At 42.4% G+C, this 15,653-nt stretch overlaps 1 protein-coding gene across 1 annotated transcript in view; it reads right to left on the reverse strand.

The window, feature by feature from the left end:
* The window catches only part of LOC137332804 (V-set and immunoglobulin domain-containing protein 1-like), a 52,222-nt gene that overhangs the window by 19,074 nt on the left and 17,495 nt on the right, over nt 1-15,653 (reverse strand). Inside the window, exon 2 of the mRNA XM_067996739.1 lies at nt 11,900-12,113. Coding sequence (XP_067852840.1) covers nt 11,900-12,113 — 214 coding nt within the window. The remainder of the gene's footprint in view (nt 1-11,899; nt 12,114-15,653) is intronic.

The following is a 15,653-nucleotide window of genomic DNA, read 5'->3' on the forward strand; positions in this document are numbered from 1 at the left end:
CTCCCCCAGAACCGTTTCCAGTGTCCCAGGAATTTGAATCCCTCCCCCTTGCACCATTCCTCTAGCCACGTATTCATTTGAAATATCCTCCTATTTCTACTCTGACTAGCACGTGGCACTGGCAGCAATCCTGAGATTACTACCTTTGAGGTCCTATTTTTTAATTTACCTCCTAACTCCCTATATTCTGCTTTTAGGACCTCATCCCCTTTTTTACCTATATCGTTGGTGCCTATGTGCACCACGACAGCTGGCTGTTCGCCCTCCCCCTCCAAAATGTTCTGTAGCCGCTCCGAGACATCCTTGATCCTTGCACCAGGGAGGCAACACACCATCCTGGAGTCTCGGTTGCGGCCGCAGAAACGCCTGTCTATTCCCCTTACAATTGAGTCCCCTATCACTATAGCTCTGCCACTCTTTTTCCTCCCAGCCTGTGCAGCAGAGCTACCCGTGGTGCCAGGAAGTTGGCTGCTGAGGAAATGTCACTGGGTGAGTCACACAACACTAGGAATCTTAAGGATGTGAGTGTGGAAGAGAAACCTCAAGTTCCTGAGAGGAGAAAAAAATCAGCTCCTGGCTCTGGAGCATGCAGATAATGATCTCAAGGCAGCTCCAATGAAGAGAAGGATGCTAGGGGAGCATCATACAAATATGGAGGCTCTGTGTTCTCACAACATGTGTGGCATATGGCTGGAGTTGTGTTCGAATCCAATTCCATCCTCTGTGGCAATGTCAGAGAGGGATTGTCATTGATGCAGTGCATCCTGGAGTGAGTGACAGCTACACGAACATCCACATCCATTCCCCAGAACAGGGATGCCACTGAGTGTCTCCAGACAAGTGCCAGGCAATGACCACCTCCAACAAGAGAGAATCTAACCACCTCCCCATGACATTCAACGGCATTACCATCGCCGAATCCCCCACCATCAACATCGTAGGGGTCACCATTGACCAGAAATTTAACTGGACAAGCCACATAAATACTGTGGCTACAAGAGCAGGTCAGAAGCTGGGTATTCTGCGATGAGTGACTCACCTCCTGACTCCCCAAAGCCTTTCCACCATCTACAAGGCACAAGTCAGGAGTGTGATGGAATACTCTCCACTTGCCTGGATGAGTGCAGCTCCAACAACACTCAAGAAGCTCGACACCATCCAGGACAAAGCAGTCCGCTTGATTGGCACCCCATCCACCACCCTAAACATTCACTCCCTCCACCACCGGCGCACAGTGGCTGCAGTGTGTACCATCCACAGGATGCACTGCAGCAACTCGCCAAGGCTTCTTCGACAGCACCTCCCAAACTACGACCTCTACCACCTAGAAGGACAAGAGCAGCAGGCACATGGGAACAACACCACCTGCACGTTCCCCTCCAAGTCACACATCATCCCGACTTGGAAATATATCGCCATTCCTTCATCGTCGCTGGGTCAAAATCCTGGAACTCCCTTCCTAACAGCACTGTGGGAGAACCTTCACCACACGAACTGCAGCGGTTCAAGAAGTCGGCTCACCACCACCTTCTCAAGGGCAATTAGGGATGGGCAATAAATGCTGGCCTTGCCAGCGACGCCCACATCCCATGAACGAATAAAAAAAAATATGGAAGCATTTACAAGTGATCTGCAGGTCTTGGGAGACTGAATGGAGAGATGGATGAGTGTCGGATTCTGATTTTTCCACTGCAGCATCGCAAAGCGCTTGGAGGATATCAGGTACACTCTCTCCTTCAGGGGTTTAAGGATATTATTGATTCCATTAGGTCTGTTCTCCCGCCACTCAGTGGTCACCAGTATCTTAGCCCTGTTTCCAGTGGAATAGCAGGATAGCAGCACAAGATATCTCTCTAGACTTTCACTCATGACGCCTTCACAAGTGAGAGTAATTTTGCAGGCTGCTGAGGAACAAGCCCAGAGATGTAGCCTGCCATTAGTCCATCCCAGGATACAGTGGTCCTGAGAGGAGGGATATCTCTGCCCAAAGTGGCTCTTTATAAATGTAAGTAGCCATTCACACCATAGACCCCAGGCCCTGGGGTGGGACTTCAAGAAGTATGAGTATAGGGCAAAAGAGACACCATAAACTCACAAGGGGTAAGCACAGGGGTGATTCTTAGTTTCTGTTTCACCAAATTGTTCCAGAACGATAATGATGCATTACATACTTTCATTTCATCTGTATTTCATCATCACAATATAAACTGGAACTACTATTGTTGTTAATGTTTGTTGCATTAGATTCTTTCAGTTACAGGTGGAGCGCCATTTTGAACGTGATCTGCAGCTCATCATGAAGAAGGGTGCAAAACTCTTCTAAGTCTTCAGGAGTGAAATGAAACTGCTGGGGTCATAACTGTAATGACATTTTGGAAAATGACTATTGTAGTCGTTAGATCCTGCTTATAGGATATCGATGCTGAATGATTCTCCTGGCTTCTTTGACACCTTCTTGCTCGTCATCCTCCTTTCTCCAACATTTACAGTATATACAAGGGAATGTCCATTGCTAATTACATTCTGAAGCCTTGGATAATGTTCTCGAACATTTGCTCAGTGGAGATGGAGGATCCCCAAATACTGCAGTATGAAGTTTGAAGCGCCCCCAAGGTACAGCCCCAATTTTTTTTCCAGAAATACCAAGGTGAAGCGAAGTTACAGCTCCAAAAAGTTTTACGTGACTTTAGCCTGTTCAGGTCTCCTTTAAGAAATTACTTCTAACCAGATCAAAAGGTCCTGCCAGAAACGGCTGTTAAATACTTTCAGTCCCATACTGTGAGTTAGGAACAGAATAAAGTTCCTTCTACACTGTCCTATTAAGTTTTTTTAATTCATTCTCAGAATGTGGACCATTCCTAGATGCCCTGAGAAGGTGGTGGTGGGTCTTCATCTTGGAACTATATCTTGTAGCGGTTTGATACAACTGAGTGGCTTGCTAGGCCTCTTCAGAGGGCACGTTGGCATGGGACTGGAGTCACATATAGGCCAGACCAAGCAAGGACGGCAGGTTTCCTTCCCTAAAGGACATTAGTGAACCAGTTGGGTTTTTACCAACACCCGATAGTTTCATGGTCACTTTTATTGAAAGTGATTTTTTTCAATTTCCAGATTTTTTAAAAACTGCATTCAAATTCTCAAACTGTCATGGTGGGATTTAAACTCACGTTCTCTGGATTATTAGACCAGGCCCAGCAGTGTGACCTAACCCCAACTGAAGCACTGCCTACTAAATCCATGTCACATTTCTTTATCTCACACCAGGCATCTTATGGGCACTCTGGGTGAAATTGTCAATTTTGTGCCCATTAGTACCCAACAGGTAGTTCCGTGCTATGGGTCCACACCCACTGGTAAACTAGTACAGGCTGCCCAAACTCATCACATGTTATAGTGAGCAGGGAAAGTAGACTTTCACCCCATCAGTCTGGTCTGGATTTAAATCAATAACCTAGTGGTGAAGAGACAATATTGATTTTGTTAACTGAACAATTGGAATTCCTCTATATTCTTCTTATTGCCCTGTTCTCCTGGGGCAACATACCAACTTCAGCTGAGGTGAGAAGGGTGGAACCTACTTAAAAGTCACTGCCAGTGCCTCTGAACCAGCCATTGGAAATCTTAGAGCAGTCCAGTGATGACTCTTCCATCGATTTGTCCTTAACACCAACCCCCACCCCCCCACCCCCTTAGCTTGCTTGCTACCTCAGCAAGGCAATGCAGCCAAGATCAAGGCCATAAACCCATATCTCATCACTCTATGATGTACGTTTAAAAGGAGAGATGCTAAATAGTGCTCGCAAGATCATTTCCTTTAGACTTCACCTGTGTGAAAACGTGAGGCCTACAACAGCAATCAGGAGAGAGTTGGACATCATTTGATTCATTCTTATCTTCAGAGAGAATGTACAAGTCAGAGATGTAGAAACCATTCACGAGACTGAGAGAAATAGAGATAGATTCAGAGGAAAGAATCAGCTTCTGTAGGGCTCCAGATAAAAAGTCAATTTGCAAATTTTGTACTACAGCTAAAGGGGCTCTTCCTTTCTTTACAAATGTATGGCGCAATGGGCATGTATCATATTGCATCACATTGTCATATCACTCGCATGTAACAACATTTTGAAGAAAATAACAATCCTTTTCTCTTCTCCAAAGAAAGATTTGTGTAGCATTTTTTTCATGATGACTGTGGGCCTTTAACCATTCATTCAGGAATTAAATCAAAATGTTTTCATTCTGTCTGTAACCACTGGGAGATTTTTATATGATCCAATTAGGTGATCCCAATATTTATAAATTAGCTCCAAAAATATCCAGTTTGAAACACTTTGAGGTCAGAGTTCAGTTCGGATCATTTCCGTCCCTTCACATTGTTTCAATCATTCTTATCTTCAGAAAGAAAGTACAAGTCAGACAAGTGTCACAGACTGAGAGTAACAGAAGTCAGTTGAACCTTAAACTGGGAGCAGAAAGGTAACATTTGAGTCATTAGGGTGATGATTCCAGAAGCTAGGAATTTAGTGTTCAATGTTAACTGCACATAACACACCTCAGTGCATTCATCATTGGTAAATGTGGACTGTTTGATAAAAGGGCTGCTGGATATAGGTGTGGTATACCAAATTTCTTTGCGTTTGAATTTGCATTATTAAGAGCACTGTTTGCTTTCTGCTGTGTAAAGATATTATTGTTTGCATATTCTGGTTGTGCTAGGCACTTTGTGTGACTCCTCCTTCTCAAGGAGATAAAGAGAGCACTCAACATAAGTAAGTCCATAAAGGTTTGCTCATTGCCATGAGTGATCAAAGAGTAACCATTATCAGATACACTCTTGGAGAGATCTGAAAAGCCCAGAGTTGAAAGGTCGGCCAAGCCCACTACATTCCTTTCAGAGAGACCTTTTCTGGCCTTTCTGATAATACAGATTACGTTAGGACTTATTTGTCACCTTGAGGAACATGGGTTGAATTCAGTTCAGATCAGTGAGATGAAAGTTTCCGCACTCAGCCTCCTATATGGGCCAAAAGTAGGTTGTCTCAATTAAGTCCCTAGTAGGGACGTGCCTATGGAATAGAATTTTCACAAGTTCAGTACTAGCTGACATAAGTATTCAACTTAACTCAAAGAAGTCACAAGGATGCTAGTGTAGGAAATAGAAGTGTCACACTGATTCAGCTGAGGGTACTATTCTGAAGTTGGAGTTAAGGCATGTTGTTTGGCAGAGCCGAGAGAGTTCTTCACTGCATGTGGTCCATGTTGTACCTTACCTAAGAATGCTTAAAGGAAGAGTGCAACAAGCACATCTGCTAAAGCACAAGAGTTCACAGAGTGACTTCAGATTTTGTCTTAATTTTAGGGGCCAAGCATGATCAGCAATGTATTGACTTCATTGCATCACTAATCCCACAATCCTCTGTATACCAGCATAGCAAAAGAGATCTCCAGGATATTTACCTTTCCAACTCATTCAAAATTAATGTTAAAAAATGAAAAATGTCAGTGGGTGATGCAGTTGGCCCCAGAATGCTCAGGCTAGAGTAAGAGGACTTGAATGTGGGTAGCCTGATCAAGAAGTTTGCAGATGATACAAAAATTGGCCATGTGGTTGATAGTAAGGAGGAACGCCATAGACGGCAGGAAGATATCAATGGACTGCTCAGGTGGGCAGAAAAGTGGCAAATGGAATTCAATCCAGAGAAGTGTGAGGTAATGCACTTGGGGAGGGCAAACAAGGCAATGGAGTACACAATAACAATAAATGGGAGGATACTGAGAGGTGCAGAGAAACAAAGGGACCTTGGAGTGCATGTCCACAGATCCCTGAAGGTAGCAGGACAGGTAGATAAGGTGGTTAAAAAGGCATACGGGATACTTTCCTTTATTAGCCGAGGCATAGACTATAAGAGCAGGGAGGCTATGCTAGAACTGTATAAAACATTGGTTAGGCCACAGCTTGAGTACTGCATACAGTTCTAGTTACCACATTACAGGAAAGATGTGATTGCACTAGAGAGGGTCACAGGAGGTTTACGAGGATGTTGCCAGGGCTGGTGAATTTTAGCTATGAGAAAAGATTGGATGGGCTGGGGTTGTTTTCTTTGGAACAAAGGAGGCTGAGGGGAGATTTAAATGAGGTATATAAAATTATGACGGGTTTAGATAAAGTGGATAGGGAGGACTTATTTCCCTTAGCAGAGGGGTCAGTGACCAGGGGGCATAGATTTAAAGTAATTGGTAGAAGGATTAGAGGAGAGCTGAGCAGAAATTTTTTCACCCAGAGGGTGGTGGGGATCTGGAACTCACTGCCTGAAAGGGTGGTAGAGACAGAAACCCTCAACTCATTTAAAAAGTACTTGGATGTGCACTTGAAGTGCCGTAACCTACAGGGCTATGGACCAAGTACTGGAAAGTGGGATTAAGCTGGATAGCTCTTTTTCAGCTGGCACAAATACGATGGGCCGAATGGCCTCCTTCAGTGCCATAACTTTCAATGATTCTATGATTCTAAGAGAATAAATCCGAGGGGCTCCTGCCGCAGATTGCTATCTAGTGGCCCCTTGTATGGACATTGGTTAGTCTGCCTGTGATGTCCCTCCATTCTCTCCAAGTCAAATAGTTGCTGCCAGCCATAAAACCAATATCCTGTATAAGTCAGAAGGAGCAGGGAGAAAATTGGAGGGAGTATCACTTAGCTGGTTGATTTTTGAGATATTACAGACACATCAAAGATGATATGGAATCACAAACAATTCTACCTCAACAAGATCACAAATATAGTTTACTTTTTAAACATGATAATGTAGGGATGCAAGATGCCTCGAAGCATTAAATCATAATATTGTTTAATAATACTCAGAGTATGTGCCAGTGGCTCCAATCTGCACAAAGTATTCTCACAGGCATGTGAGAGGATTGCATCTGTGATGATAGCAAGTTTGGAGATGGTGGTCGTTGGTGCAACGTTTCCTATATTACAACAGTGACTTCACTTCAAAAGTACTTCATTGGCAACTGTGGGTAAATTTACATTGTTGGATGTTAATTATGATGTGGAGATGCCGGTGATGGACTGGGGTTGACAATTGTAAACAATTTTACAACACCAAGTTATAGTCCAGCAATTTTATTTTAAATTCACAAGCTTTCGGAGGCTTCCTCCTTCCTCAGGTAAATGTTCAGGAGCTCCTCGAAGCCTACGCATTTATACCAGCTTGTTAATTAAACCAGCTTGACAGAGGAGTCAATCACAGCAAGGTGAGAAGGTGTGGCGATGGCCCTTTTCTGGGTTGGAAGATGCCACAGCTATCCTCTCATTACGATGAAAAGGTCCCACTCACAGTCATGGAGCCCTAAAAGCAGGTAGCTGCCTTTTCTCTTTCATATTCTTTCCCCCCCTCTATTTTGCTCTCTTTCTGTCTCTGATGAAAGGCTTCTACCTGAAACACTAAGTATTTTTTCTCTTTTCAGATCGCATCAATCACATTCCTTACTGTAAACTCTAGTTTTATTGGCTATTCATAACACTGGTGGCACTACACTGCATTTGGAAAGATAATTAACAATTTTTATACTTAAAGGAATAACACAATCCATCTAAATGGCAGAATACAGCCTACATGAGAAATAAACGAAAATCCTCCATACACATTTAACTTAACTGCAATACCAGATAAGTCAATGAACAGCAGGGGAGTTCTCCCCGATATCCTGGCCAATATTTGTCTCCCAACCAACTTCACTAAAACAGATTATCTGGTCATTATCACATTGCTGTTTGTGGGATCTTGCTGTGTGGAAATTGACTGCAACGTTTCCTATATTACAACAGTGACTTCACTTCAAAAGTACTTCATTGGCTGTAAAGCGCTTTGGAACGTCCTGAGCTTGTGAAAGGCGCTATATAAATGCAAATCTTTTTTTTTTAATGCTGCTACCAGCAGAAGTGCCTGGAGCTTTTCCAAAACACTCAAAAAGGTCCTCCATCCTTCTTGCTCTGAGCACACAGATGATTCACACATCAAGAGAGCACTATTTTGATGCAAGGGATATACAGCTGAATACAAACATTCTGAATACAAACATTCTCAGTAGCATGTATTTTTGTTAGTGGTATCTCCCTGCTATGCAATAGGATTGAGCATGACTGACTCAGATGAATGCACAGCTAACTCCCACCCAGCTGTATAATCGCTGGTACTGTTTGATTTCTGCAGTCAGCCGTATAATGAAACTTGTCTGTTTTCAGACTGGCAAGTTTTTTTTTTGCAGATTGTCCGGAAATTTCTAAGAAGTAAACTGGATCCCAAAAGTCCAGTTTAAAAATTAAAATCTATTCCTTTGTCCTTCATTCTCTTATGATCCTATCTATAGCCTGGCCCTTTCCCTGCTTGCTGTCTGCTTTTGATTTGGCAAAAGTAGACATCCCTTCTGAAGTAAGTGACAGTGAAATAAAGATTTTTTTAAAAATAAAAATGCACAAATGATTTAAGGGAATTTGGTGACATAGTTTAAGTGAAGCTTGAGTTAGTAAGTTCTTTTCATGGGACCATGAGCGTACTTGCAAATGTTATTGTTCCAAGATACCTTCTTGTCTCCTCAGATTGTTAATGGGAGTGTAAGTCAGCACCAAAATTGTGCACATTTTACATGAAAAGTGTATATCCCGTGGACTTGGCATTCAAAAGGGAGAATTTGGAGAGCTGCTTAAATACATTGCTCTGCACTATGGTGTGTGCATCACAGAGAGACAGAACTTACCTTGAATTGCCAGCTACACAATCCTCGTTTATCAAATATGTGTACCGTCTTGGGGCAATGCATCACGCTGCTCTCATCCACATTGTAACCAGTAGGACAGGAGGTCTGCTGGATTTGGGTAGAAATGTGCTGGTTGGATAGCTTACTACGTAAAGGCTTATACTCTGTCATGCTATGTTAGTGAAGATCCCACTTTATATTGATTTAGAGCGATTTATAGCTTTGGTTAGAGCTGGTTATTTACTAGTTTTGATCTCACTTAGTAACCTTATTTTCTTTCCTCCAATTTTTTCCTGACCTCTTCTAAAAGCGTTAATTCATTCTGAAGCATTTACAGTCACATAAATAACATGCACCCCCTCTATACTCAGCAAATGACTGGTGTACCTGAGTATCATTAACCCTCAACATCCCTGGGTTCAGAGGTAAAAATCAGACAGCATTCCCATTCTAATCAGTGACCCCTGCTTGAAAGTGACCTATTCACTGGCTTTGACACAAGTATCCGCCCTTAGGTGCAACAGGTTGGATCCCCTGCTCTAAACCACCTTCTCCTTTCTACCTAAGCCAGAGATTGACCCTCACCACACTCTATAAACTCTCAATATGTTGTCAAAATTAGTAAATACTCAGTACATGTACCTGGAAGTGTCATGTAACCTACAATGTATCAAAACCCAAGAAAGTGTATAAAAAAGAAATAAAACAATGTTTGGGAACAGAAAAAGGTATTTGACCAAACAAACCAGTTCTTTTTTGTATTATCTCAATCCTACCCGCCCACCTTCCATCCACCAGACAGAAGAGCTAGGGTGATAAAAGTATTTTTCTTTATTAATATCTATCTTGTGATCTTGTAAGCTTTTGTTGGTCCAACAACACATGTAATTCTTTCCTGAACTCAATTGTACTATTACAACGCCTAATGCCTATAAGTAAAAACAATGGTAATGGAGAAAATAATGGGACTTAAGATAGACAAATCTCCAGGACTTGATGGTTTCCACCCTAGGGTATTAAAAGAAACAAATGGGAAAATTGCAGATGCATTAATCAGAATTTTTCAAAGCTCTCTAGATTTGGGAATTGTGCCTTTGGACTGGAATATTGCAAATGTCTCTCCTTTATTTAAGACAGGAGGGAGTGACAAACCAGGAAACTACAGACCTGTCAGTTTAACATCAGTGGGGGGAAGTTAATGAAATCTATCATCAGGGACAGAGTGACTGAGCATTTGAATAAGTATGAGCTGATCAAAGAGACTCAGCATGGATTTGTGAAGGGTATGTCATATCTGATTAATCTATTTGTTTTATTTTGAGGAGGTCACTAACATGATGACAGGGGAGTGTCCATGTGGATTTCCAGAAGGCATTTGATAAGGTTCCGCACAAAAGATTATTAGTAACAATGAGTGCACATGGAATTGGAAGTCACCTTATGACAAGGGTTAGAAATTGGTTGGGAGGTAGGAGGCAGAGAGTAGGGATAAAGGGATTGTACTCTGATTAGAGAGATGTGACACGTGGTGTTCCACAGGGATCTGTACTGGGCCTTGAGTTTTTCACCATATATATCTTGGATGAAGGAATAGAGAGTTGTATATCCAAGTTTGCAGATTACACTAAGTTAGGAAGCACAGTAAGGTGTGAAATTCAATGTGGGGAAGTGTAATGTGACACACTTTAGAACCAAGAAAGACAAATCGGAATATTTTCTTAATGGCGATAGACTCAAAACTGTGTAGGAGCAAAGGGATTTAGGTGCCCAGGTACACAAATCACTAAATGCTAGTGCACAGGTGCAAAAAGTAATCAAAAAGGCTAATGGAATGTTGGCCTTTATCTCAAGGGGGTTGGAATACAAAAGTGAGGAAGTGATGCTTCAGTTGTATAGAGCCTTGGACAGACCTCATCTGGAATACTATGTTTTGGGCACCCCACCTCAGAAAGGAGGATGTACAGTGCAGATTCACCAGATTGATACCAGGGCTTAAAGGATTAAATTATGAGAACAAGTTGCATAAATTATTACTTTGAGTTTAGAAGGTTGAGGGGTGATCTAATTGAGGTGTTTAAATTGATAAAAGGATTCGCTTGAGTAGATACGGAGAGGCTATTTCCTCTGGTGGGGGAATCCAGAACAAGGAGTCACAATCTTAAAATTAGAGCTAGGCCATTCAGAAGTGAAATTAGGAAATACTTCTTCACACAAAGCGTAATTCTCTCCCCCAAAAGCTGTGGACGCTGGGTCAATTAAAATTTTCAAGACTGAGAGTGACAGATTTTTATTAGGTGCGGGTATCATGGGATATAGATCAAAGGCGAATAAATGGAGTCAAGGTATAGATCAGCCATTATCTGATTAAATGGCAGAACAGGATCAAGAGGCTGAATGGCCTACTTCTGTTCCTAAGTAACCCTAGTAACAGCAATTGTGTAAATTCCTGATTTCCTATCATTCCGTGCAAATGTCCCAAAACACTAATATTTTTTCTGATATAAAACTTTGAATATGTGTAGATAAGAAACAATATACAAGAGGGTACAGATAAGAGACAATAGGCCTAATGGTGATACTGGGGTGCAAGTTGGATGCAGGAGGCCTGGTGGAGGTGGGAATTCTGTGGGAGCCAGAAACGCCATCTCTATACTCAGAATCCCACCGGCTGCCAATTCATTTAAAGGGCCTGGGGCAGGACGATTTCCAACTGCCCCAAACTTGGTATCGGGCATCAGAAACGGCGGGGCTATGCAGAGTGAATGCCTATGCTGGGAATTTCCACAGCCCCAGCCTTCCTACCGCCAACTGACCAGGACGCTGCAGTCATGGCCTGGAAGATCCTCGAAAGTCTTCCTATGCTTGATCGGATTGGCCCTTCCATAAAGGGGGCTGATTTGCCTGATTCCGCCGGGGGAGGGGGAGGAACCACCTAGCCCTATGTTTCCTGTCTCCCTCCTCTCGTGGACACTCAAGATGTGCCCATATTGGCGAAGGTGTCTGCTACTGGCATGCAATTGATGTAACCCCACCCTGGCCCTGGAGCATCCAATAGAGTCTGGAGCAGAGGTCACCAGCTCCCACTCTGGTGGTAGCAGGGCTGAGGATTTTCAACCTCAACGTTCTGAGTTGCATTTACCTGCATGTGTTTTTTGAAGGAGTTTCTAAGGAAAGTCCACTGGATGTCCAGCTTAGACAAGTCGTGCAGGGTAGTTTTGTACGTACACGGCAAGGTGACACTCTCTCCTTCTGTTGCATTCATCCGTCTGTCCTTCACTGTCACCTGAACAGCAAGCGCACATCCTGAGAGAAAAACAGATCCACTGATGATCAGGACATCCTTGCTGCTAAATCTAACCAACAGGCATGACGTGTAAATTTTACCATAATACATTCAACAGAAGCGGAATCTGTAAAACAATGCATTGATCACACACAGGACCATACAAATATGTTAGAAATATTCCTGTAGGATTAAATATATGTGATTTAGATTAATTTTCTCCCTTTATCTTAGGCGACACATGTACTCCACGAGTGATGTTGAAATAGCTAAAGGTGATAGCCGGAACTGATGTACATTCTGTTAAGATGAGATCGAAGACAAATCAAGAATCTGGTTTATTTTGTAAAATACACTTGACTGAACATAAGTAGTAATTCCAGACTTTTAATTTTTTTTTCCTACAATGCTTCCCATAACAAGAAAGATGCACTACCCTATCCCAAATAACATTAATTTCTGGTCAGCTTCTGAGAAAACCAATCTGCTATTTTTTAATTCCCAACTGCCCCTGAGCATGGGTTTTTCTCTTATTATTGTAAATTCTGACCCCAGGAAGTGGAATCTCATCAGTCTGCAATGCTGAGCTCAAATGAATCAAGTCATTTCAATCAAAATAGACGTGAACAAAACATTGAGATGTCCAAACAAACTTTCATTGATAGCAGCATGCTGATTCAGACACCAATCCGAATGTTAATTTACATCTCCATGCCCTATTGTCCTGTGAATTTAACTCCCTGAGAATAAAGTTTAACTTAATAGAAACATTTTAAATATATATTATACCAAGCTGTGGCAGCACAGACAGAAATCCCAAAATGTGGCACAGGTTTAGATAGCCTGCATTTAGATAGCACTGGCTGGAAAATCTAAGTTACATTGTGTACAGGACAATAAGGAATTTATATAACATAGCACAGACCAGAGATAGAATCTGGGACTTCTGGTCTGTGTGACTCAGTACCACTGGCAGTGAATTCTCCCAGTAGGTCATCAGGTGGAGAAAATAAAACACTTCTAAATTGAGAGAAAGAAAAGGGCAGAGTTCAATTCATTTCCCACCCAGCCTCATACCACTTCCAAAAAGACAGAGCCCATGGCAGCTGTAGTTATAGGGAGTCATTGACTCAAGAAAGCCCTTGATGCCATGTGTTACACAGCTCTGATTTAGGTTTTCAATCTTGCAAAGTTGCTAAATGCAGCTGTTCAGGGCCCTGGAACAGAGAAGCAGCTTTACAGCGTATTGATTAACTGTTCGGGGGCCAGGGAACTGAGGTATAACTTATACAGTGCATTGATCAGCTGGTCAGAGGTCTGGGGAGCAGAGAAACATCTTATACAGTGAATTGATCAATTGTTCAGGAACCCAAGGAGTGAAGAAGAAACTTATATAGTAAACTGATCAGCTGCTGAGATATCTGAGGAGTGAAAGAGCTTGAGTGTTTCATTCAGTATGGGCACTGGTTAGGGGCTGGGAAAGTTAAGATACAATGTGTTGTCTCTGATTGAAGCTGATTTTCAACCCATTAAAAGAAAGAAAAAGACTTGCATTTATATAGCGCCTTTCACGACATTCAGCATGTCCCAAAGTGCTTTACAACCAATGAAGTACTTTTGGAGTGTAGTTACTGTTGTAATGTAGGAAACATGGCAGCCAAATTGCGCAAAGCAAGGTCCCACAAACAGCAATGTGATGATGACCAGATAATCTGTTTTAGTGATATTGGTTGAGGGATAAATATTGGCTAGGATACCGGGGAGAACTCCCCTGCTCTTCTTCAAAATAGTGCCGTGGGATCTTTTACACCCACCTGAGAGGGCAGACGTCCTCTTGGTTTAACGTCTCATCCAAAAGACAGCACCTCCGACAATGCAGTACTGCACTAAGAGTGTCAGCCTAGATTTTGTGCTCAAGTCTCTGGATCATGCACCATGACAAAATTAAAGAAGCCAATACTAAGCTAAATCTTACACAAAAATGTTTCAAGTTTGTCATATTACTATTGAATAGAGTATGGTGTATGTCCATGCTTGAGTGGGAGACGAATGACAGTCCACTTACACATTTTATACTCAGATGTGCTGCTGAGCATGTCATTCAAGAGAAGCTCCTGGTACCTGCTGTCCATTTAGTGAGGGCTCAACATAGGAACAGGAGTAGGCCATTTAACCCCTTGAGCCTGTTCCGCCATTCAATAAGATCGTGGCTGATCTGTGACGTAACTCCATATACCCACCTTAGCCCCATATCCCTTAATACCTTTGGTTAACAAAAGTCTATCAGTCTCCGATTTAAAATTAACAATTGAGCTAGCATCAATTGCCATTTGCGGAAGAGAGTTCCAAACTTCTACCACCCTTTGCGTGTAGAAGTGTTACCTAACTTTACTCCTGAAAGACCTGGCTCTAATTTTTAGGCTATGTCCCCTAGTCCTGGATTCCCAACCAGCAGAAATAGTTTCTCTCTATCTACCCTATCAGTTCCCCTTAATACTTGAAAACTTCGATCAAACTCACACTTGTCAGTTTTCTAACAATCAACTTGTGACTATCCTCCTGGGGGTTGAAGTGGTTCAAGATGACACACCAGGTGATGGAAGTTGGGAAGTAAGTTATCCCTCTGAGGTGGATTTGATAATCTGATAGCTGAACCAGAAATGTCAGCAGTTCTCCAGGACACTGTTGATGATTGACCAGCCAGCTTGGCTCACCAATGGAACTTGCAGGGGTAGGCCTATCATTTGGGGCTGGAATTGTTTCCACTTCGCTCCAGATAACCCTGGAAACCATAGCCCTAACAGATAGAGCGGTTCTAGTTGGACAAGAAATGGAAAGCTTACCAGTGCTCTGTACTTGTAAGCTGTGCATATTTAAGAGTCCCTTAGACTTGGATCTGTCAATCTACAGTTAAGCTCTCTGCATTTAGGTAAGTGGAATGTGCCCCTATGAGGGACAGTGTGCACTCCCTATTGTGCAACAGGATTTCTACAGTTGTCGATTTCTCAGTAACTCGGTTTGGAGACTTAAACACAATGTTGGTTTCTACATTTGTCAGGCACCCAGCTGAAATCTAAGCAAAAATTGAATCCTCTTAGAATAACAGCCCACTCATTCAGTGCTTAACTTCTACAATCCAGAGGAGGGGAGCAACAGAAGTTCTTGCAGGGACTCCCCCAGTTTTTTGACCCCGGCCCTGCAAAAGAAGGGTACCTTTGAAACGCACCAGAAGGCTGAGTAGCAAAATGCTGCTTTTATCCTTATCTTAGGTGCATGTATAATTTTCAGAAATTTATTGTTTAGAATCTGATTGGTCTGCTGTAAAATAGTGTAAAGTACAAGTCTGCAGCTCAGGAATATTAAACTTCAAATTTTTTTTTAAATCCCCTGCCCTCCTCCCTGAAATTTCACACTAAACGAGGGAAGTTCGAAATTTGACTCACTGATACCACTGCACACAAACCAAGTGGATCCACTAATCACCTCCAGAAAGCAGAGGGATCTAACGTGAAGAAGTCAGTTTGTAATAAAATCTCATTTCCTTTCTACCCAACCTCACAATGTGCCAGGAAGGTCCAACAGCTTGGCAGGTGTGGCTGCTGTTTGTTAA

The sequence above is a fragment of the Heptranchias perlo genome, chromosome 15 (assembly GCF_035084215.1).
Source record: "Heptranchias perlo isolate sHepPer1 chromosome 15, sHepPer1.hap1, whole genome shotgun sequence".
Classification (NCBI taxonomy): domain Eukaryota; kingdom Metazoa; phylum Chordata; class Chondrichthyes; order Hexanchiformes; family Hexanchidae; genus Heptranchias; species Heptranchias perlo.